At 41.0% G+C, this 24,240-nt stretch overlaps 1 protein-coding gene across 1 annotated transcript; it reads left to right on the forward strand.

Annotated features, from left to right (window-relative positions):
• The first annotated feature begins 3,938 nt into the window (after nt 1-3,938).
• Nucleotides 3,939-21,213, forward strand: ncaph (non-SMC condensin I complex, subunit H). Its single transcript, XM_079515588.1, has 18 exons — nt 3,939-4,106; nt 5,311-5,571; nt 6,374-6,464; nt 6,798-6,890; nt 7,682-7,793; nt 9,252-9,385; nt 10,028-10,217; nt 10,978-11,060; nt 11,206-11,399; nt 15,410-15,555; nt 15,893-15,999; nt 16,901-17,026; nt 17,948-18,055; nt 18,297-18,437; nt 18,987-19,097; nt 19,374-19,450; nt 20,826-20,901; nt 21,042-21,213. The coding sequence occupies exons 2-18, from the start codon at nt 5,348-5,350 to the stop codon at nt 21,099-21,101; spliced, it is 2,073 nt and encodes a 690-aa protein (XP_079371714.1). The 5' UTR covers nt 3,939-4,106; nt 5,311-5,347; the 3' UTR covers nt 21,102-21,213.
• Nucleotides 21,214-24,240: the final 3,027 nt, after the last annotated feature.

Raw genomic sequence — 24,240 nt, forward strand, 5'->3', positions numbered from 1 at the left:
TGAGTAACATAGGAAGGGGGAGTAGACACCAGGATCAAAATACGAGGATTTATTATAAAAGTATATATAATAAATCAAACAAACGTATATTACAATAATGGCTCAGTTCAATCAAAAGAAACAATAAATAAACAACGCCTTATTATTAACAAGGATAACAATAATAAGGTGTTCAACAGTTAGTCGTGGCACATAGCAGTAGCGGATCGGGAGAAGGTCCTAGTGACATTCCCCCCGAGCTGTCAGACACAGACTGACTAAGTAGAGTCCAGCACACTCCTGGCCAAGGAGTGCGCGGGACCGGCAGCCAATCAGGAAGTCAGGCGTTGATCAAGCGCCTGGCTAGATCCGGCCCCTCATTGATGTCACTGACAAGGTAAAACATAGTCAATCCAACCTGGAGTGGAGAAGAACACATATATAATAGAAAGCGCTTTCTATCCCCATATATGGTTCATAACAAGTCTACTGGATGTATAGCTATATATATATATATATATATATATATATAATAAGAGATATCAAAGATAGGTCTAAACATATATATACAATATAACTATAACAATACCACCAGTTACCTCATATAGATATATACATATATTAACCAATACATATATATATCTATACTACATCATAACAAAACTAATCATAACAAATCATAACACACGTGACCGCAGTCCACGTGCATGACAGCCCCTCAAAAATCACACCCGTGTGAAGTGAGTGGCACTCTGTAGGACAAAAATAGGCGATTTGCTCGTCTACATTAAATAAATTCTCCATTCATTGTCAATGGGAATTTGTGTAGGACAAAGATCTACACTATAGCTGACTGTGTGTGTGTGTGTGTGTGTGTGTGTGTGTGTGTGTGCGTGCGTGCGTGCGTGCGTGCGCGCGTTGTGCGTGCGCCGTGCGTGCGTACGTACGTACGTACGTACGTACGTACGTGTGTTTTACTGTGTATTTCAAGCAGCACACACAAGGCAAGGGCATGAATTTGAAATTAACCAATACACTCACTGTATTCTTTGTGTGTTTATGTGTTGTATTGTGGCTGGGCAGCAGTGGCTAGCTGGCTGGCTGGCTGGGTTCAAGTCAAAACCACCTCAGTGGAGACCAAGACACTCCAGACTGTTACATAATTCTAGGACCACAATGGAAGTAGGCCTACCCAGGACTTTTTTTGTGTCCTTTTCCTTTAGAGAAATGACAGAGTTACCGTGTGGGGGTCCCTCTACTGTACTATACTGTCTACTGGATGTATAGCTATATATATATATATATATATAATAAGAGATATCAAAGATAGGTCTAAACATATATATACAATATAACTATAACAATACCACCAGTTACCTCATATTAACCAATACATATATATATCTATACTACATCATAACAAAACTAATCATAACAAATCATAACACACGTGACCGCAGTCCACGTGACAGCCCCTCAAAAATCACACCCGTGTGAAGTGAGTGGCACTCTGTAGGACAAAAATAGGCGATTTGCTCGTCTACATTAAATAAATTCTCCATTCATTGTCAATGGGAATTTAATCTTTGTGTAGGACAAAAATCTACACTATAGCTGAATAGAGGCTAGCGCCCCTCAAAAATAGACAAATCAAACCGTTTTGTTTCACTGAAACAAGCTTAAGTTTCCTTGCAGTACACTACACTTTCTAAAGCTGTGTGTGTGTGTGTGTGTGTGTGTGTGTGTGTGTGTGTGTGTGTGTGTGTGTGTGTGTGTGTGTGTGTGTGTGTGTGTGTGTGTGTGTGTGTGTGTGTGTGTGTGCGTGCGTGCGTGCGTGCGTGCGTGCGTGCGTGCGTGCGTGCGTGCGTGCGTGCGTGCGTGCGTGCGCGCGTTGTGCGTGCGCCGTGCGTGCGTACGTACGTACGTACGTACGTACGTACGTACGTACGTGTGTTTTACTGTGTATTTCAAGCAGCACACACAAGGCAAGGGCATGAATTTGAAATTAACCAATACACTCACTGTATTCTTTGTGTGTTTATGTGTTGTATTGTGGCTGGGCAGCAGTGGCTAGCTGGCTGGCTGGCTGGGTTCAAGTCAAAACCACCTCAGTGGAGACCAAGACACTCCAGACTGTTACATAATTCTAGGACCACAATGGAAGTAGGCCTACCCAGGACTTTTTTGTGTCCTTTTCCTTTAGAGAAATGACAGAGTTACCGTGTGGGGGTCCCTCTACTGTACTATACTGTCACTGTAGTGTATACAGTCACCCGAAATCACATAATGGCTGCTAAAAACTCAGTTTCCCATCATGCACCCGTGCACAGTGTGAAGCTCAACAGCCAACTTTGACACCTGTTGTACTCTAAACAGACATAGGGACAGAGAGACATTGCTGTTCCTTGAAGTGGCTACACTGCACCACTCAAAAAACACAAAATCATCATATAAAGAAAGTAAAAAAGGGAAAAACATATACAGTATGGGGACTCAGGAGAAAGGATGCAGGGGTATGGGGAGCTCAGACTTAATTTACAGGGGCCAATTTCGAATTGCAGCTGTCCGTAAGGTTCTCTTTGAGAGCGGTTTTGAAGGAGTCAAGTGATTCATGTCTTAATGGCTGTTGGATATGTTCCACAGTTTAGTGGCATAGGAGCGAAATTAATTGAATTCCTTGTTTGAGCCGAATCTGGGTTGCACGTGGTTTGTTGAACTCCCTCTGGTGTTGTGGACTTTGTTGACATTAAGAAAGTATTTAGACAGTGGTACCAAGAGATGCATGCATAGTCGAAGAAACCTTGTACAAGGGCTCCTGTTCTTCAAGGTGTTTTTGTTGACCAGTGAGGAGATCCTGTACAGGATACTTGTTCTTTAGTTGACTTTTCTGAATACATTGGTGGCCATTTTATCAAACATTTGCCTCCAGGATGGAACTTAGATAGGTCATTTCATATTTTCGTGTGATAATATTGTCACTGAGAAGCTGTCTGCCGTGTTCAGTTTACTATTTGATCCAATCATCCAAAGAGAATGTATTCAGCTTTTCCCAGGTGTAAAGAAAGTTTGTGATTCTACCGAGTTCAGAGCTGAGGGCCTTTTCAACCTGCAGTTTGTTCCTGTCTGAGACCAGCAGTGCTGAGTCATCCGTGAACAGGAACAATTTGCAGGCTGTCATGTCGTTTACATATTAGGAACAGTAAAGTCGCTAGTATGCTTCCGTGTTCCTTGTGGGACGCCACAGCTCAATGGGGGGGGGTGGTGGGGGGTAATGTTTGTTTTTCCTTAAACAAACATTAAAAACGCCAGTGACAAATGGTTAGGGTTCTATCTCAATGGGATAGTTCCAGGGCAATGTTTGGAACTATAGCCCATTAGCCCATATAGGCACCCGCTTTGCGGCTAGTTCAAAGCGTGTCGCTACTCCGGGGGTCTCGACTCTGCACCTCTGTGAAATTATTTTTGTGGCTGTTTTGACAGTGTAAAGCAAAGTGCAAAGTTCAATGTGGACTGTGTTGGAGTGCGACTATAAGAAATGGAATATGTTTAAAGTTTTATTTTATTTTAATCAAAAGGACAATTACGTAGTAGACCAGTGCAGACCAGTGCAGTGCCCATAACACTCATAACATAGACATAGTATACAAACGTGCATACAGTGCCAGGACTTAGATACGAGTACCGTAGACTAGTTTGTATTGCCACCTAGCGGCCACCTTCAGGAGAACCTTTTTATTTTGTATATCCATATCTCAGTCAGTAAGATCATGAATCAACATTTTTTTTGATTAATAATAATAAAAGCATGTTAATTATTTTAACAGTATTTACAGGCAGGAGTAAACGCTGCCTGAATATAAATTAAATGTATATCTGAATCTGAATCTCCAGTAGGCCTACTGTTAGAATCATTAGGTGGGCGTGATGAAACGTAATGACGCAACACTGAACACTTCACTACGTAAACCGTTCGTTCGGCGCAAATTTTCAAAAGGTACAGAAGTAACCTAACAGAACACAACAACAACACAGGAAGAACAGTTCGCCTCTGGTAGTGATCCTGATCCGTGATATATCGTCCTTATACGATCATATCCATCGACACCGACCCAATTTACTGTAAACAGGTAATTTGTGCTTAGAAAATGTGACTTTACAAATCCTAGTTACTCCCTTTGGCTTGTTAGCCGTTAGCAGCTACTTTAGTTAGCCCACCTCTAGCTACGTGCAAATGCTAACTTGTCTAGATAATATCTGAGCTGCTACATATGTTCCTTTCTCTTTTTAATGCGTTAAATAATGGTTTTAATAGTTTTTTATATAATTGCTTACTCTTAGCCTAAACAGGCGAATTAATCTATTGCTGTTATTCTGGAATGTATTTTGTTTACATGATTGCTTGACCTCAGTACTGGGTAACTAACTACAGTGGGCACCTAAACATTGTGGGCAGTGCACTGGGTAGCCCCTCTCGGAACCCTCGTAAAAGGTTTCTGACATTTGGATGTTTACCTTTTACGGAGGGTCCCTACTCAGTTGTCGCCCGCAACATGGCGATTCTGGGATACACACGGACTTGGCCTCGCATATGTTCTTTCTGCGTTATTTGAGTGATGGTTATTTGTCTCTAAAGAAGCATATATCGGCAATAGGAGACAACGGAAACCTCAGCGAACGGCGCAGAAGCCGTTTTAATCTTTGTTAGACCGTTTTGGCAGCTCTGAAAAACATCCTGCATGTATGCGGTCGGCCAATCAGAGGCAGTAACAGCTAGCCAGCCACCGCTCGGGAGGCGGGACATGGGAAGTGAGGAAGAGAATTTCAGAGCTGCCAAAACGGTCTAACAAAGATTAAAAATACTTAACGGCTTCTGCGCCGTTCGCTGAGGTTTCCGTTGTCTCCTATTGCCGATATATGCTTCTTGACAAATAACCATCACTCAAATAGCGCAGAAAGAACATATGCGAGGCCAAGTCCCTGTGTATCCCAGAATCGCCATGTTGCGGGCGGTAAAAGGTAAACATCCAAATGTCAGAAACCTTTTACGAGGGTTCCGAGAGGGGCTATGCACTGGGCACCTCAAATCTTAATTTTTTATTTTATTTCTTCCCAAAAATGTAACTAAAATAATGCACAAAAAAACCCTGCGGCAATGTACTCATCAATGTCAATGTCATCAATGTATGTCATTATGGAAGAAGAAGGGTACATTTAGGTTTGATTATCGATGTACCATGCATGTACAAATCATGTATACTTTACATTACTTTATTTTGTGGGAAAGATTTATGTGCTCACAATGTTAACAATGTTGCTTTTCCAATAACTCAGGTGAGACCTGAGTTGCTGTTATTTGTCTCCAGCTAAGATGAGTGCGTCCTCGACACCTGTGTCCCGGGTGCGTCAACAGAATTGGGGCTCCGGGTCTCTGAAGGGCAATAAGGGACTGTCCCCAGCAGCCTGCAGCACTCCACTTCTAGCTGCGTTCCCCGGCAATGACGATGAGCAGGAGAGACGTCAGAGACGCAGGTCAAAAGTTATTGACCTGCAATCCGCAAATGACTCTTCCATCACCGATTCTACGACTCACAGGTTAGGCCTCCTCCATAAACGCACTCAGACTGTCACGGAACCTGCGCTCCACAGACTTGGACCTCCTCTCTATGCTCCTAACAAGCAAGACAGAGCTTTCCGTGTGGCAGCCCCCACCCTGTGGATCCCCCAATGGGGATTTGCCATGCTCTGACACTGGATTAAGGCTGCCTAACCTTGTGTCAACAGGCTTTCCACCTCGGAGGAAAGCCTGTTTTTTTGCCGTGTGATCCGTTCAGGAGCAGATGATATCTTTACGTCATGTTGTACTAGTAGCCATTGTTTTGTAGTCATCAGACCAGAACATCCTTTCCCTCAAACCGGAAGAATAATGCCTTCCCAATAAAAGCCTTGATGCGGGAAAGGTCCAAAGGATGTTCTGGTTTAGAGGGTTCCGGCCTGATGACTACAAAACAATGACTACAACATGACATAACGATATCATCCGCTCCCGACCAGATTATAAACCCGAAAAGGAATGCTGCCCAGGCTAAAGGCTGCCTTGAAAAGACACCTAGTATTCTCTCAGGCTTATGTTAAATAAGTTGTTTGTTTTGTCTTTGTTTGTTCATTCTTTTGATGAGGCAAGTGTTCTTGGGGGTCTTAAAATGAGACCCAAGAAAAATCACAGTAAAATCTACAAGTTAATGTAATGCTGAGAGTCGGTGTACAGATTTGATTACATTTGTAAAAAATAGATTAATTAACACTAAGGATTTTACTGTGTTGTTGCCTTCCTTTAAATGTTTCTGTATAGACTTCTACGTAAGTGATCATCTTTGTACTGTATTTTTGTATGCAGTGTCTCAGGGACCCCTGCTGCTGTTCCCAAGTTGTCAAATGCACAGATCTCAGAGCATTACTCCACCTGCATCAAGCTCTCTACAGAGAATGTAAGTATGGTTGTGCATATACATGAATTTAGATTGTATTTAAACAACATAATAGTTAAGATGGAAGCAGAATGCAATTGAATCATGTAGTGTATCATATTTAACATCGGAGTCAGAAGCATAGAATATGAATAGAAAAGTAAACCATAAAAAGCCTTTATTTTTCCTATGCTGTTGCGTCATTGCAAACATATTACAGCAATGATGTACAATACAGGCTAAAAGAGACATTTCGATCCTAATGGATCTAATGGTTTGAACCTCATTCGAGCGCCCTAGAATGGGATGTGTGATTGTGTAATGTTAAATGTTTTGTTTTCTTTTTTGCTGCAGAAAATCACCACTAAAAATGCCTTTGGTCTCCATCTGATTGATTACATGGCTGACATTCTGAAGCAGAAGGATTCTGAACTCACAAACTTTAAGGTATGATTTTGTGTCATTGTAAACGTCCTTGGGGCACACAGTCAGCCCATGCACAGGGCTTTATAGTATTACCTGCCTAAAGTTCAAGTCAAATCAAATATATAATTAATTACTGTATCGGAGACAAATGTTTGGAAGTTCAATTTTAGCCACTGGTCTACAGCTTACCTTGCAGACATTCCAGACAATCATGATCAGAATTCAATACAATACCAAGTGACTATTGTAGCTTCTTTAACTTTCAGTCACCATGCCTGATTTTAGTCATTTGGATTCCATAGAAGAAGAATACTGTCTTCTATGAAAGTATGTTGCGCAGCAAATGTAGCCTATCTACAAGCTTTCGATGCATCTGCGACACATTGAGAGCTTGTACATTAGCTATTTAGTATTTTCGGTTAACCCATTTAGACCTGAGGCCACTAAACATCACCATTTTACACATTGTGTTAATTGTTTAAGAATCAGTGCTAGTGTGGGGGAATCTCCTAACTTGCTATTTTTTTTTAATTGTGAAAATGTGGCGCAAATCTTTGAATATATATATATATTCTTTCAGAGCGCAAGTTTCTGATGGGGGTCGGCGGCTAATTACAGATAATTCTGGAGGTCCTTGACATGAACATGTTGAACCAGTGCACCACTGATAACGTTTTTCAGAAAACTGTCAGGATGTAGAAGACGTTTTATAGAATCTGCTCTCGGGTCTAAATGGGTTAAGTGTCTAGGAACATTTTATGATTCATGGGTACACCTGTCTTTGAAATATATTTCTGCCTGTGGTCATCCAGGTAGCTGCCGGCACTTTGGATGCCAGTACAAAGATCTATGCTGTCAGAGTGGATGCTGTGCATGCTGATGCCTACAGAGTGTTGGGTGGCCTTGGCGCAGAAACAAAGCCTGGTGAGGGAGAAATAAGCCACTGTCCAATGTGTCCATGGCCTCTTATTAGATGAGATTATGTCACTGTGTCAAATCATTTTGCATGGAAAGACATGAGGAGGCAGGTGTAAATGTGGGGGTGCATACTTAGTTTAGGTTAGGTTTAGGGCGAGGGTTTGAGATAGGTTGTAGTTGTAGGACTAATGACTGGTCTAACCAATGACTAGTCTAAACCAAAAACTGTCTAAACTAAGTATGCACCCCGTTATCGCACAGCCTAGATTAGATCTTTATTACTACTGGAAATTGCATTTGGTACAGAATCAACCACTTTCAGACTGATTTCCCTTTTGTGGGCATGTCATTTTGTAGGTAAAAATCACACCCGTGTGAAGTGAGGGGCACTCTTATCATCGTACATCATGACGAAAATTCTCCATTAATTGTCAATGGGAATTTAATGTTTGTACGACTAAAATCTACACTAATAGCTGAATATAGTAGGGCCTATCCCCCTGAAAAATAGCAGCAGTTTTGAACTTATCAGCTATTTTTTACAATTTCTTACTATTTTGACAACAACTCAACCCATTGACGCCTGGTGCAACCTATATGTTGTTCTACCTTTTGATGCCGGCGCGAATTAATCCGAATTTGAAGGTTTTCAGAAACCTTAGGTCAGGCACTAGAAGACGTTCCCAGATTTGGCCTCGGAAGTGGTGGTTATTTAAATAATTGTTTTTGATATAGTTTGATAAAAATGGAGTAGCTCTTATATATGGTTACATAATTCAGGAATGCTTATGTACCTTTGCACAGTTTTTTATTAGATGTGTTGTCATCAACACAATTGTGCAAAGTATACGTTAAACTTAATTTGTGAGAAAGTTAAAGAAAATAAACTATATTAAAGCCAAAATGGAGGTGCTGTACAGGTTTTTCTTTGTTCTGTGAGGCAGTAAAGTAGGAGTGGCCGTGATCAAGTAATTTCTCCAAATTCAAGGTACCAAAAGTTAACTCTGAACTTGGTAGATCTGCTTTTAGCTTCTGTGGCCCTAATACATGGAATGACCTGCAAACAACATTAAAATTGACCACATTAGTACCCTTGAGTTGTTTTAAAACCTTGGTGAGCATACAGACCCCCACAATATGTAACTGTTTTTAGATCGTTTTGAAATTTGTCTTAGCTTTTTATTTGTAAACCTATGTAATTCACATGTATACCTTTTTAGTTTTTCTTTTCCTGATCTTCTGATGTATTGTGATGTTTTTTCTATATGATATTGTACTTCTCGACGACACTGAAAATGAGTTTAATTACTCGGTGTAATTTCGAGAATAAATAAAACTTGAATGAATTTACAAGACAGACAGTACTTTAGGGGCTGCCAGTCAAAAACCCACTGCACTACTACACTTACAGACACTAATAAAGCATTCTTTCTTATGTGTGTGTTTGTGTATTCACTGTTTCAGAGCCTGGTCATGAGGCGGAAGATATGGATGGCGAACTGGCTGTCAAGCAGGTCAAGAAAAAAAGGCCCCCTAAGAAGACGGTAGAACAGAATCTCAGCAACATCAACAGCGCAGAGTCTGAGAGAAAGTGCGAGGTACAGTATGACCATCACATCCCAAAGAAGACATTATCTTCTGTCATTTTGGTTACCCCTAGTTTTCCTCGACGTGGCAAAATGGAGTGGAGAACCAGTCTGCCTTGCATAACATTCAGTACCAGTGGAAGACTTTATATTGTTAAACTAAGTGGACATATACTGGACAAGTGGGCAGTCCACTATACTTGGTATTTGTTTGTTTATTTAGAAATGTGTCGATAAAGGTAATTTAAGGGTGTGGCTTTTGAATTGCACTGTGCTTTGTTGACAGTCACTGATTGTATACAACCTGAAGCTGAAGGTGCTTGAACTTTACTTTTGATTTATAAAGCACATTCCTCTGCTAGTTTAGAATACAAATCAGACCTGTCTGAAGTGCAACAGCGCCACTTTGTCACCTGTTGGTACCCTAAACATGCATACATGCATGCATGCATGCATACATGCATACATACATACATACATGCATGCATGCATGCATGCATGCATGCATGCATGCATACACACATACACACACACACAGGGACGGACATTGCTGGTTATAGGAGTGGTTGCACCACTCAAAAAACTGTAGCCATGTAACCATGAATGTGCTCTAAAGGTCATGAATGCTCATCTGTGCTTATTCCTGCCACCCAGGTTGACCCCATGTTTCACCGCATGGCATCGTCCTTCGACGAGAGCAGCACGGCGGGCGTCTTCCTGTCAGTGCTCTTCAGTGAGAACTGCCGGTGCGAGCTTCTCTTCCCCTCCGATATGACCTTACTGCAATCCACGTCTACCTACAGCGCCCCTCCCCCGCAGCGTGTCCCTGCAGCACCCTTCACATGTAACGTTTCTCTCACATTTCCAATGACAACAGAACCACTAGTGGAGCTTCTTCTGTTTAGTTTAGTACTTTGTGACAAATCTGTTTCTTAAAAATGATCATATGTAATTCATTTCTGACTTCATCATGTACAGTATCTCGTTTAGAATATGAACACTTCTAAAGCGAGATCAGTTTTACGATGGTGATGTACCGGTAGTAAAGGAAGATTTCACCTCCCGTTTTTGGGGAAATGAAAGGCGGGGGCTTTCAGAGTAAAATCTCCCTCATCTGCTTGGCACTCTAGCGCCTTTATTCAAAAGAATTCCCCCGGCACCCAAATTGTTAATTTTTGCCACCTGTCCGGCCGTCTGGACGGCTAATTTCCAGCACCATTGGAGGCCAGAGCAGACTCTGCAGAACCTCTGCCCCAAACATTTCACATCGGGCTGTTATCGCGCCACCAGGAGGCTGATGTTTGCTGAACATTTTTTTATATTACTCCTACAGATTTCTTTTGACACCAGCAGGAGGATTTCTGCAAAACACATTTTTTGCAGAAATTGTCTTCTACACTACAGATTTTGTTCAAACATCATGCAAATCGCTACACATTATCTCTATAGTATTTTTCACATTTAATGTCTTCAACATTTTTCTAGTTTACCCTGAGTTACAACACATTCTGACCCCAAGGAGTCACCTTTGACCAAGCAATGTACTATACTGTACATACAGTCACACACCTAAACAATTTGAGTGTTTACTGTGTCTATGTCAGGTGGTCTTCAGCGCGCCCAGGAGAGGAACGCTATCTGTCCCTCTCTGAAGGACTTCTCCTTCACCAGATATAACCCTGACCAGGTGAGACAAAGTAGTCAGATAGATTTTTTTCTTCTGGGGAGGGTTGGTGGTGTTCATCCATATCAAAGGATATACAATTATACAATTAGATAGGGTTCTGTACAATGGACCTCCTTTGTGATTAACTAAATGTGGATCCTTGCAGACCATGAGCCAGCTGCTGGAGAAGGTGAAGCAGGGTGAGCATGTGTTTGACGTAAATGCAGAACCTGAGCCAGAGGCAGAAGAGGAAGACTGCCAGGACTTTGGCCAAGACTTTGACGCTGAGTATGAGGATGGACCAGGAGACGGTGGGGTGGAGTACAAGGAGGGCTCCGAGGCCCAGCGCAAAGGAGGACGGTGAGTACCCAGATGGGGGGCTGAGAGAGAAGGGATAGAAGGGGTGGCCATAGCTGAATGGTTAGTGAGCCCGCCTGGGGAACCAGAGCCCCTGGTAGTCTCAGGTATGATTCCAGGCCAGGTCAGCAATGTGTCGATGTGTGTCCCTCTCGCAAGACCCTTAACCGTGTGTGTGTGTGTGTGTGTGTGTGTGTGTGTGTGTGTGTGTGTGTGTGTGTGTGTGTGTGTGTGTGTGTGTGTGTGTGTGTGTGTGTGTGTGTGTGTGTGTGTGTGTGTGTGTGTGTGTGTGTGTGTGTGTGTGTGTGTGTGTGTGTGTGTGTGTGTGTGTGCGCGCGTGTGTGCAGATTAGTCGACTAATCGATCGGAATGGGTCTTAGTCGATGTTGTTTTTTATGATGATTCAACTTAGAGATTGGCCTAATTTGTTATATTAATTAACAAATATCAAGCACCCCCACAGCCCAAATAGAATTGGGCTGTGGGGTCTCTGTTGCAGGGTTCCCCAATTAGTCTTCCCCAAGGGCCACATTATGTCTAGGGTGACATGCTGAGTGCCACGAAAAATTTATTTTATTAGTTAGAATAGATGTAGAAGACCTATTTGACAGTTGCAGAAACATAATTGCCTTGCTTGATGCATTAACGAGCATCAATTTATCTCCAAATGCCCTTGAATATGATGGAATTTGATTAAGGATCACTGTGGTTATGGTAAACTAATTAGACAATCCTAGTCGAAATCCTAGTCGACTATAAAAATCCCTAGTATAGTCGGGGACAGCCCTAGTGTGTGTGTGTGTATATATATATATATATATATATATATATATATATATATATATATATATATATATATACACACACACACACACACACGGTACATACATACACGTACACATACATACACATAATGTGACAAAAAAACACCCCAAAGGAGTGGGGACTAGGGATGTGCCGATGAAACAATTTGGTCGATATCCGATAATTTGCAGCCTTCATCATCACAAAAGGCTTTTTCAGGCTTTTTTAAATTTATTTTTCAACATAATTATAATAAAATTAAATATCTGCTAAATCTAATATTTTACTGATACGATTACCGATTAATTGGTTTAACCCATTCTGGGCAGGAACCCGTTTTGGTGTTTTAAAGCATTATGTTATACTTTAGCTATTGAAAGATAGCAGATCTACAAGCTCATAGCGCGCCACCGAGTGGCGCGCTACAATCTTGTAGGTCTGCTATTTTTGAAAAATCATGAAAATGTGGCGCAAATCTTTGAATATATTATATTCTTTCAGAAGACTTTATTTATTTCGACGTCAGGCCAAAAAGGGTTAAGGCCAATATCGGCCGATACCGATGTGTTTGCCGATTAATCTCCCATCACTAGTGGGGACTATTCTATCTAGGTCTGGTGGCTCAAAGGTCATGAGTTACAGTCTACCCAGTCAGTTTTTTTGTACTCAAGGGCGGCACACCATTGGGCAAGTCAAAATATTGTTGAAAGAGGTTAAAATCGTTTTTTAGGTTATAAGATTTGCCTCTATTGGGAATGGATAAGGTAAATTTAAAAAAACACAATTCGTAACGTTTCTATGTCTATAGTTATATACAGTATATCGCGATAATAATTTGTGGTTGGCACAAAATCCCAAAGCACACCTGAACTTCTCACGAACACCAGTGTGCCTCCGACTCGGCACACTATTTTGCAACCACTTCATAGACGCACCGAAACACACACATACTTATTGTTTGACAGATATCTTTTTGTATGTAGCTTGATCTGTCAGTCTGTAAAACAAGAATTTTTAGATTTCTTTTTTACTAAATGTAAAAAAAGATGTATGTTTGAACAAGGCTGAAGAATAGCATATAGACACCAAAGGGCCTTTGAACAATATCTCCTCACTTTTCGCCTGTATTGACACCAAAGGGCCTTAGGGCCTCTGACTGCTGCTGTTCAGTGGCCAGCAGTGGAAGTACTGTGCCAGCTCATGTGTAAATGTTTGTACTCACTTCACATCTAGATTCTAGAAAATAGTTTCTTATTCTTATTCTAAAAGGCCTGAAAAAATGGGAACAGTGGTGGGACCGTGGGGTTTTCTTGTGCTGATGGCCTCCTTATTCTATCTTTGCTATGAAAAGTATGAAATTAATTAGTAACTTTGTCTTGGGAATGGTAATTGGATTCCCTGTGGTCCGTAAGAAAGTTGGTGGTTAATTTGGTAAAACATGCTGATTGAAATTCCCCCTTTTTGTTTTACAAACTGAATTAACGAGATAATGAATGAATGAGTCTTTTGTCTGTGCCTGGCTTGCTTGCACAGTGATACAATTAAAATAAAATGTAATTTAATTTAAATAATTAAAGTACAGTGCGAAAATGCAGTGATTTAAAAAAAGAAAGAAAAGTAAACTCAAAGGAGTGACTCAGTGGAGGTCTGCAGTTGTTCCTTTTTTTGTCAGTCTATTTACACTGTTAAGTCCCTTGTAGCACTGATAACAGGTCTTCAAACATTCTATTGACTAGACAGCCTCTAATACACATTTGTTCAGGTGAGATAACGACCCCAAAGACAAGAAAATGCAAGACAAGAAACGAACACAAAGGGTTCTGTCTAGCATACTGATAAGACGGTTACATTGGAAACACAGAGTGCTGGTGGCTTAGCATTGATAATGATAATGAATATCGTCAGAACATATTCTGCTTCTTCCCTCATCACCTTTATTTATACTCGGAAATACAGTTGAGGGCAAGCCCTCATTTTCAATGTAGCCGAGGTTACAATACACAAAATACAGTCAAACTACATCCAACATTATAAATCAGGATAAACTAGAAAAAGTGCCCCTCGGGGCATAGGTCTCCACCAAGCCAGGTCAGGTTGTGGCCTCCTGGTGGTGCTATAATAGGCCAATGTGAAAAGGGTGCCATTTCTTCATACGCCTTTGATGGCAATTAGATGATTTGAGGCATTTTGCATTTTGTTCCAAAAATGTGTTTTGCAAAAATCAACCTGTTGGTGGCGCTATAACAGGCCAATGTGAAAAGGGTGGGATATATTCCTCAGCCTAGTAAGTAAATGTGTGAAATATTTCACGTAAATTGCATGCTGCGTTCATGATTTGAGGCTTTTGTTCAAAACGGGGCAATCTTGCAAACTTTGAAAGCCAATTATAGCCAATTAGGATAGAATATGAAATATCGGACAGATCCGACTTGAGCACATGACTATAGAGATACTGTGTAACGATTTGTGAGATTTTTGGACAGAATCTGGAGGAGTAATATCAAAAAATGTGTTTTTACAAAAGTCTGCCTCCTGGTGGCGCTATAAAAGGCAGATGCGGAAAATGCAGGTCAAAGGTTTGTCCTTGTCCTCTAGGGAGTGTGCATGCAACGTTTCACGCAGATTGGTGCAGTTTTAGGTAAAAAATGTGAAAAGCTGCCTCATGGTGGCGCTATAACAGGCCGTTCTGGAAAATGTGGGGCAGAGGTTCATCGTTGGCATCCAGGGAGTGTGTGTGCAAAGTTTGGCATCGACCGGGTTAACAGTGCCGGAGATTAGCTGGTAACGGAAGGACGGACACACACACACACACGGAGTGCAAAACATACTCTCTCCCCATGCCTTCGGCCTGGTGGAGACAATTACAAAGGAACTTTATGCAGAACAACCAGTCAGTAAAATAAATCAATTGAAGCAGGAGCAATCACGGTGAAAAATGTTCTGGAGCATTCCTTTGAACTGACCGAAGGATGGCAGGGATCCCTAGTATTATCCAAGGTTTATTGATAGGCTACTGTCTGTAGCGTTTTTGTGTATTTTACTCAATATGTGGGGTATATTATGTGTCTTGTGTTTGGACTTTGGACATGTATTACTCTAACTGTATTTTGAAGACCTCATCACTCATGAATCCATCTCAAACACCCTCCCAGTAATCTTGATGGTTAGAGTTTCTATGATACTGAGTGTTTTTATCCTTGATGGTGCAGGGATGTTATCCCCATCGGGGAGGGCGACATAACCACCATGTGTCTGCAGCTATCCTCTCAGCCCAGGGAGTATTCCTACTTCAGCCCCAGGACCATGGCTACCTGGGCAGGACCTGGCTACTGGCAGTTCAAACCCAAACACAAGCGTGAGTGGCATCCACACATGTTTAATACTACTTTTATTATATAGATAATTGGTCACTAGTTTCCAGGAAATAAAACGTCTGGGTTTCCGAGGCTACATTTGGAGCGACTCCCATCTGCACTCTAGGTTCACTCTCACCCGTATGCCGGTTGGAAGTGGACTGGGACCCAGACTTTTCTTTCTTCCAGGAAATAAACCGTCTGGGTTTCCGAGGCTACTAGTAGGTTAGCTGTATGTCTTTTCTGTATCTCCTTATGTACTTGCTCACTCACTGTATTTGGCATCTGTGCTGAATGTATACAGATGATTCACTGAATGTATCTTTCCTTTTATTTTAGTCGATCATATGCCTGACAAGGAGACTCGTAAAAGGAAGCCCAAGAAGACATTTGAAATAGACTTCAATGATGACGTTGACCTTGACACCTACTTCCGAACTACCAGAGTAAACTTAACTTATTTTTTTTTATCGATCATACAGGCATTTCATATTGCTGTATAGTTGCTTTTTTGGGAGAAATAATACGATGTAAAATGTAACCGTATGTTAATTGCTTGTTAGTTAAAAGACAAGACAAGCTGACTTATGTTGATTTGATTGCAAAAGTTATACGCTACGGTATATGCTGGAAAGGAAACGCATTGTTACCTAGTCTTTGTTATCTGATGATGATGATGATGATGTCTTGTTCAAGGCAAACTTGGGTCTCAGTGAAAAATCACTCCAAAAGATTAATATTTTGAGTATGGACTTGTAGTCTATTTGGCCAACATTGGCTTTTTTCCCATACATCGGATATACCACTTCCCTCTCTTTACGTCGTCCTCAGACGACTTCCCTTGTTTACTTTTGACACTTGATAATAGCACAGAACAGTCTGTCTCGACATACTTTCCAATAGAATGCCAAATGCATTCAGACTATCTAGGCATTAGTTTTGGGTTCTATTGCTATATCAACCACTCATTCTGATTCATCACTTTGGGACGAGATAAGATGGATATGCATCAGCATGTCATGACATGTAGACTTGTTTAATTTCACTGTGATGTGTTTAGTTTTTTCTCTTATAATTTATAGCTAATTCTTACTACTTACTACTTTTTTTATTACTACTAATAAAAACTTGGTTAAAAAAATAAAAAATGTATAGCTAATTCTTATAATTAACTATATGGATTGATTTGGATTCATTGAACACACACGACACACGACAGGTCCATGAAATGCCATAAATGACGGTTAACTTAAAACCTATATAATATTGAAATGGAAACTGTATAGGTGATTAGAATACTATTCACTTTGAACTGAACTGAATGTGTCTTTATCCTTGTCCCTTAAGGCTGCCACCACTCACACCAAGTCTGCCCTCAGTACTGCCAGGTCCAGTAAAAAGACCACTCTTCCAGCAGACTTTCAGTTTCCCCCAGAAACACTGTCCCAGCTCAGCCTAAAACCCTCCAGCACGGTAAGGCTATCCACACATTTACATGCCTGCTCAGATTTAAGATTGAGATTAAACTGTTTTAGAGCGTTCTGGAGAAATTTGTCATCAATGTGATCTATCTTATCTTAGAACACTTGAAGCCAGGTGGTTTAATTTATTTTGCACATAAAACATCACACCTGTGAAGTGAGGGGCGCTCTTATCATCATACATCATCTCATTCCGGCCAATTAGAATTTGCGTCCCCACCTTTGTCTTCAATGTTTGTGTTTACACAAACACTCAAAGCTGGCCATTCATTGTCAATGGCATTTAATGTTTGTGTTGGGAGATGTAAAACTGGCCATTCATTATCGATGGCATTTAATGTTTGTGTTAGGACAATATTTACACACTGACACACCCTCAAAGCTGGACATGTGCTCCTGGGGATAGTGCCCCTTGAAAATAAAAAACACAATAGAAGAGGAGGGTGGATACATAAGGAATATAAAATGAGTATATCAAGTAATATAGTAAATCTGTCTACATGAAAAAGTAATTTTGATTGGCAAGATTGTAATGTTTGCTATCGTATATATTTTAACAGTGTGACAGAAGCAGGGAACAACAGGTTTTTTCTGTATATCTGTGTGCATATGTCTGTACTGCATTTTCCCACAAAAGCACATCACTACAATTGATGCATGTCAACAGAAATGCCAGAGTGAATTGTGTGTTGTAGTTGATAATGTGTACATGCAAAAGCTTATATCAGTGAGTCTCATAGAATAGTCCTTGTGAAGCAGCAAATTTGTACTGTGAATCTATTCTTTACATAGATGAGTTGATCAACAAAAAAAGGGGGGGGGGGAAGAGTGGGAGACTCTTTGCCTATAATGGCGTGCAGCAAATAGGGGTTGTTGTTGTCAATGTTAAGTATTGTATCCTACTCTATTATAGTTGTGTCAAGAATCCACAAAACGTTTGTCTGGAGAGCTTGGAGAAGGCATTGGAGACTACAACTATAACAACGCCAACGATACAGCCAACTTCTGCCCTGGTCTACAGGTCTGTTTTTTATTTTACACTTTGCATGGCACTGAAGTATACATACAGTGTCTTTAATGATTGAGCAGGCAGGTCTTGCTCAAGAACACTGATTGTCAATGAAGTGTATCGGGCTTAACTCTCTAACCACTGACTAGAACACCCAGCTGTAGATGGGCTGAAAGCTTCTGATCAATTATAAATGTTCTCACCCATCTTCACAAATGTTCAACTCTGTGTTCCCACATTTACCAACCTAAAGGGTGGAGACAGTGATGATGAAGGAGAAGGATTTGCTGGGTCAGATGACACGCGGCCCCCTATGGACAGCATGCCCATCTCCCAAGACCCAGACGGACTCTCCACCTATGGAGAGGACAACTTGGTCCCAGAGCCACACAGGGTGAGCTTCTTATTTTGGTCAGGATAATTGTGACATAAAATGTTCATATTGTCCCATGCCTAGTCTTAACTCTACTGTGCCATGAGAAACATTAAACATTGCTGTTCTCAACATAGCAATTAATATTGTTCAATGGTGTCAGCAATATTTTCATACTTTAAACTCTCATAGGGCTATGTTTCATAATTATTTTTGGTGCATAATATAAATGCTTGTAAGAAGTTAGAACATAACTTTATATTCTGAAAAAGTCATCGATAAAACCATGCATATTCAAAGGACGGGTTAATAAAGGGTTCACTATTGAGTGGATTGATGGAATTCCATTAATTGGCTTGCAGTGGACTTAAAGGGGTATACCACTCATTTTCAACATTTCATTAATATACCTTAGAGCTGTTGTGTGGAAATAATTTTAAAAAAGTCCCCCCCATTCTGTGTTCTTGACATCATCAACACCATGTTAATGATTGTTTTTCCAGCTCTAAGGTATATTAATGAAAATTAGTGGAATTCCCCTTTAATGTAAAGCTGTGCTTGCTTCTTTAGGTCAACAAGATTGAGATCAACTATGCCAAGACAGCCAAGAAAATGGATATGAAGAGGCTCAAGAATTCTATGTGGACACTTCTCACTGAGAGCTCTGAAAAACCTACAGGGGTATGTTTGTTGGCCTTTGGTATTCCTGCCAATATGTCTGTGTTTCACTTTGTAAGTCAGTGTCTGAAATTCCTGATTTCTATTATAAATTATGTTGATATGCTCTATGCTTGTTATGAGTTTGTGTGTTTGGCTGTTTCCATGTCTAGGTGGGTTTTATCTGTGCGAGAGAGGGAAAAGCTTATTTTTTTGTCTGGCAACATGGGTTGGTACGTGTGTGTGTGTGTGTGTGTGTGTGCTCCATCCATTGTGTTCACCTTGCTATGTTCTCTGTAGGAGGCAGAGAAAGTAGAGCCACCAGAGGTGCCTGGACAGAAACTCTTCAGTGAGACTGCAAACTCTCTTCTTCAAAGGTATAAGCAACATTGTACTTGAGTGCATAACTGTTTATAAATTATCATATGACATATTTCACTGAAAATAAATCAATAAGAGGTGAAAATCATAGTTGGCACTGAAAAGCTCCAAACAAGGATATATATATATTCTTTATTTACCCAGGGAAGTAGCTGAGCACAGGTGCTCATTTTCAGCAACGCCCTGCACATAGAAACACACAGACAGACACGCACGCACACACACACACACACATTAAAACCTGGCAGCTGACCAGTACAACCACAGTCTTATCTGTTGGCCACTAAGCAGCTCCAGGGGGAGCAGCTGGGGGTTCAGTGCCTTGCTCAAGGGCACTTCAGCGGTGTTGGGTGAGTGATCACAATCACTTTTTCCTGCCTGTCCGGGGAATTGAACCGGCAACAAGGGCGCTCCTCTAAACCTTAGGCCACCGCTTCAGTGAAGGGCATGCTGGGAAATGTGGCCCTATATAAACTTTGTGATGTTCAATACATAATAATCTCTTTGTGGGTTTACTTGACCCTAAATTCATTAAGTGGAGTCATAATGATAGGCTGCACCAATGAACCAAACTGCAGAGCAAAATCTGAATGGTGCTTTGCAATGCATAGTACAGTACTTTGCATAATCGATTCGTCGCTGTTGGGCAGAAACATTGTAGGTCCAACATGGTTCCTTTTTTATTAATATTTTAAAATTGCTACTTTTGTGCGACACTCTGACTCTTGTATTATGAAATAGGGCATTCATTTACAAAAAAGTAAAAACATAAAAATGTGAAATGTGAGGTTTCTGCCTGACAGTGACATTATATTGAGTAATATTATTATTATGCTTCATTGAATAGGGGGGTTTATACCAGATGTCATATCTATTGACGATACCTCCATTTAAATTAGGCAAATCAGTTGCTTTCTCCAATTCTCCCTGTGAGTTACTTTTTTAATTGGTAGAAAGCCTAGTATTTCGAGAGGCGAGGAGGAGAAAGAAGGCGGTGGTGGTCTTTGATCCTTTGCCAGCAGGCCAGGGTTTAGTTAGGCTTCATTCCCTCTGGGCACATACGAACATCTCCACTGTTTGGTGAGCTCAGGGCATCTTCAGGTCTTGAAACGGGAGTGTAGTTTGATTTCAGAAGTCTCCAAATAGAAAAATCTTCAACACTTTTATACATATACATATGAAATTAAGAAAGCGATAAAAAGCAGTCTGTGTTCTGTATTGTGGCACCAGAGCAGAAGTGTGTGGGGACACCAGGTTGAAAGTGGTATTAAAGGCACATAGGCAGGTCCGCACCCCTCCTCTACTGCCTCTCTCAACCTCACCCATATGTATGTTTTTCCTCCTATCCTCTCTGTCTCCATGTTTTTCCAGATTGCCCTCCACGATGGCTCAAAACCTTTCCGTTCCATTGGCCTTTGTGGCTTTGTTGCACCTCGCCAACGAAAAGGTAGGCTGTGTTCACACATCTGTTTTGGGCATGAGTGTATTTAAGTGTTTCATTCATTCAAAAATCACAGTTCAGAATTAATCAACATTTCTATAATATTGTGAATCCCTGACATTAAGTTTTATGATCTTTTTCATTAGAATTTGGAGCTGGAGAAGGTTGATGACATGACTGATGTAATCATCAAGCAAGGCCACTGAGGGGCAATGGATGTACTGTCGCTCTGTTTCTTTAATAGTTTTCTTTTTTTATTGTTATATTGCTTGGTTACTTTAATCTAAAAAAAAAATCAATAAAGGTGCCTAATGATGATGTGGTGTTTATAGCCAATTTTTTTTTTGCCATACGAAAGTGTTGCTCAACAGATAATATTTGAGAAGTGACAATGTTGTACGACCATTACATTAAGACCTGAGGCCGATTCTGCAAATGTCTTCTAAATCCTTGTTTTCTGGTAAACACATATGTTACTATATCAGCAATCTTTGAATTTGCCTCTGGGCGCGTCACCCAATGGAATGTGGATAGCAGGATTTTGGCCCATTTAGCCCTCTTCCGAAGTTCCGGTGGGCTGCTTGTGTTTTCATTCCCACTAACAATGTATACACGTTCTGAATGCCCCTGCCGACAGATTCAGTAGCGCAGCTCGAAATCTGTTCTTGAGAGATTACTATATCAGTGGTGCTCAAACTGTTTCATGTGAAGGACCCCATCTCAAAATATTTTGTTCCATGGATGCCCAGAAGTGAAGATTGCAGTTAAAAAGGTTCTCTTTTTTGAGTGGTGTAAACCACTCCTACAACTGGCTTTTTTGTGCAGAAAAAATGAGCATGGTTGCTATGTTCACCCTGTTCACCCGGGTGTGATTTCATTACGTCAGACATTGTGCAGAAAAAATGAGCATGGTTGCTATGTTCACCCTGTTCACCCGGGTGTGATTTCATTACGTCAGACATGATTTCATTACGTCAGACAGGCCTTACACCACTCAGTTCACACAGGTGTGATTTTTTTAATATATATATGCCTGCTATTTTTAAGTACAAAATAATTTTAGCTCAATCTAAAATGACACGGATGCTTTCCCGGTTTTAATGAGTTGTAATTAAGATCCCTGTCTCTGGAACCACATTTGTCTTCTGGTCTTTTTTTTTAGTCTTGACAGAGCTTTCTGTCCTGTTCCTTTTTTCTTTTTTTTCCCACTTGCCTTCCCTGACTTTAGCAACCGGTTGGACCAGGGTTAGTGGTGCTGGCAGGGTGAAACAATGTGACTTTAATACCTTCTGGGCAGGGAGGAGGCTGTCTTTCAACTGTGAGAGAAAGCAAAGAAAAACCATTATGGTGTTACTTGCAGACATGCAGAGTTCCTTAGTTCACAGGGCTAAGGAATATCTGGATTGACATAGACAGATGTATAACAAGACCAGTATCAGAAAAGCTGCCAATACTGCTTAAAATGCAGGTATCTGCCAGTCCATGCCATTCCCATACCACCGAATTTATCACATGATATTTCATTTACAGTAATATTTTGAATGATTCATGTTGCATGACTGTTTTATACTCTAAAGGTGGTTGCACACTGGACGCGTTTTTCGGAAAACGATGGAGAAACGCCGCTAAAAATCTGAAGAAACGCGATCAGTGTGTGGGGACCTTTACTGTACTATTTGCATTTTTATTTTATTGTGGTGCTGCACGTTAACAGTTATGAATGAAAAATTGGTTTATTCCTAGATCAGTGGTTCAAGGAAAAAATGGTATGAATTGCATTTTTATGAATTGCATTTTTATAGCGCTTTTCAAGTACTCAAAGTGCTTTACAATGGTTAATTCATTCATACGGTGAAGCGGCGAACAGTCGACGCCAGCGTCCTCACTTCCCACATTCACACACCAATGGTGGCACGCTCACACCGACAAACTCATTGGAGGCAATGTAGGGTTCAGTGTCTTGCCCAAGGACACTTTGACATGTGGACAGGAGGAGCCGGGATTCGAACCGCCGACCCAGGGATCATTGGCCCTAAATTGGTATCGGTACATCTCTAATTGGAGAGTTTCTGTCCAACCCTCCAAGAACATTTCACAACCTGCTTTGGTACCTGTCCGGTCTCTGGCAACATCCACAAAAATGTACACTGTTCTTCAAATAAAATGAATTCCTGAACATCTAGGTTACATTTATTATAGTCCAATGTCCCTGTGAATGTGTGGACTGAAATTGCAAAGTGATTGGATTGGAAAGTTGGATTTATGTAGCTATTTTACCAGGTCTGATTTAGTTCTACTCTGGTGAAGACGAATGAATATTTTCTATTCCACAGTGTATGTATCCCATAGGCCCACTACAGACTACATCACAGTTGTAAGCTGCTTTTATACAGAAGTATGCCACTTAATGTAAGTTTTGATCTCATGTGATTGGCTGAGAGGAAAGGTAGTGTACTCTCATAACTCTGAGATTGGAAATTAACCTAATGGGTCTATCCGCACACTAGTTAACAAGCTTAAAGCAATTGGTTTAGATAGCACATCAGTGAGCTGGATGCAATCCTACCTGGAGGGGAGAGAACAGATGGTGGAGGTGAATGGAACACTGCACCTGGCTCGCTGATAACAAGCTATCTTTACACCTGGGAAAAACTGAATCCATTCTCTTTGGCTCTAATGGTAATCTCAGCAAGGCAAATGGCTTGCTGAGACAATGTTATCACATTATCACAATCAAAAAGTTACAGACCTCTAAGGTTCCATTTAGAACCCCCTCAAGGGACCCTGGACACCACATTGAGAACTAGAAAAAGTGCCCTTCTGGGCACAGGTCTCCACCAGGAGGATAGGAGTGTGTGTGTGATGTTTGTCAAAATGTTTAGGAGCAATATATAAGTGTGTGTGTGTGTGTGTGTGTGTGTGTGTGACGCGGCTTGGCCTGTTGTAGCGCCACCATGAGGCTGATTTGAAAACTGTCAAGTGGCATTTCTTCCAAAGCCTAGTGGGAATATGCATGCACAGTTTCACCACAATCGGACGCTGCGTTGAGTAGTTGTGGCGATTTGTACAAAGCGGGTAGAAAGCGGGCTACTCCTGAAAAGTGTAGAAGCCAATCGTAGCCAATGAGGGTGGATTATGAGAAATCAAACAAACCCGTCTTGATCACATGACTATGAAGAGCATGTGTACCGATTGGCGCGAAATTTGGATAAAATCTGAAGGAGTAATATTAGAAAATGTGTTTTACATATGTCGGCCTCCTGGTGGCGCTATAAAGAGCAGATGTGAAAAATTACAGGCAAAGGTTTTTCCTTGGCCTCTAGGGAGTTGGTATACAAAGTTATC

The sequence above is a fragment of the Electrona antarctica genome (assembly GCF_951216825.1).
Source record: "Electrona antarctica genome assembly, chromosome: 12".
Lineage (NCBI taxonomy): Eukaryota > Metazoa > Chordata > Actinopteri > Myctophiformes > Myctophidae > Electrona > Electrona antarctica.

Coding starts and splice junctions, on each gene's coding strand:
- ncaph (XM_079515588.1), top strand. CDS start 5,348: ATGAGTGCGTCCTCGACACCTGTGTCCCGGGTGCGTCAACAGAATTGG. Junction 9,386..10,027: donor AGTCTGAGAGAAAGTGCGAG/GTACAGTATGAC, acceptor CCTGCCACCCAG/GTTGACCCCATGTTTCACCG. Junction 20,902..21,041: donor TGCACCTCGCCAACGAAAAG/GTAGGCTGTGTT, acceptor CTTTTTCATTAG/AATTTGGAGCTGGAGAAGGT.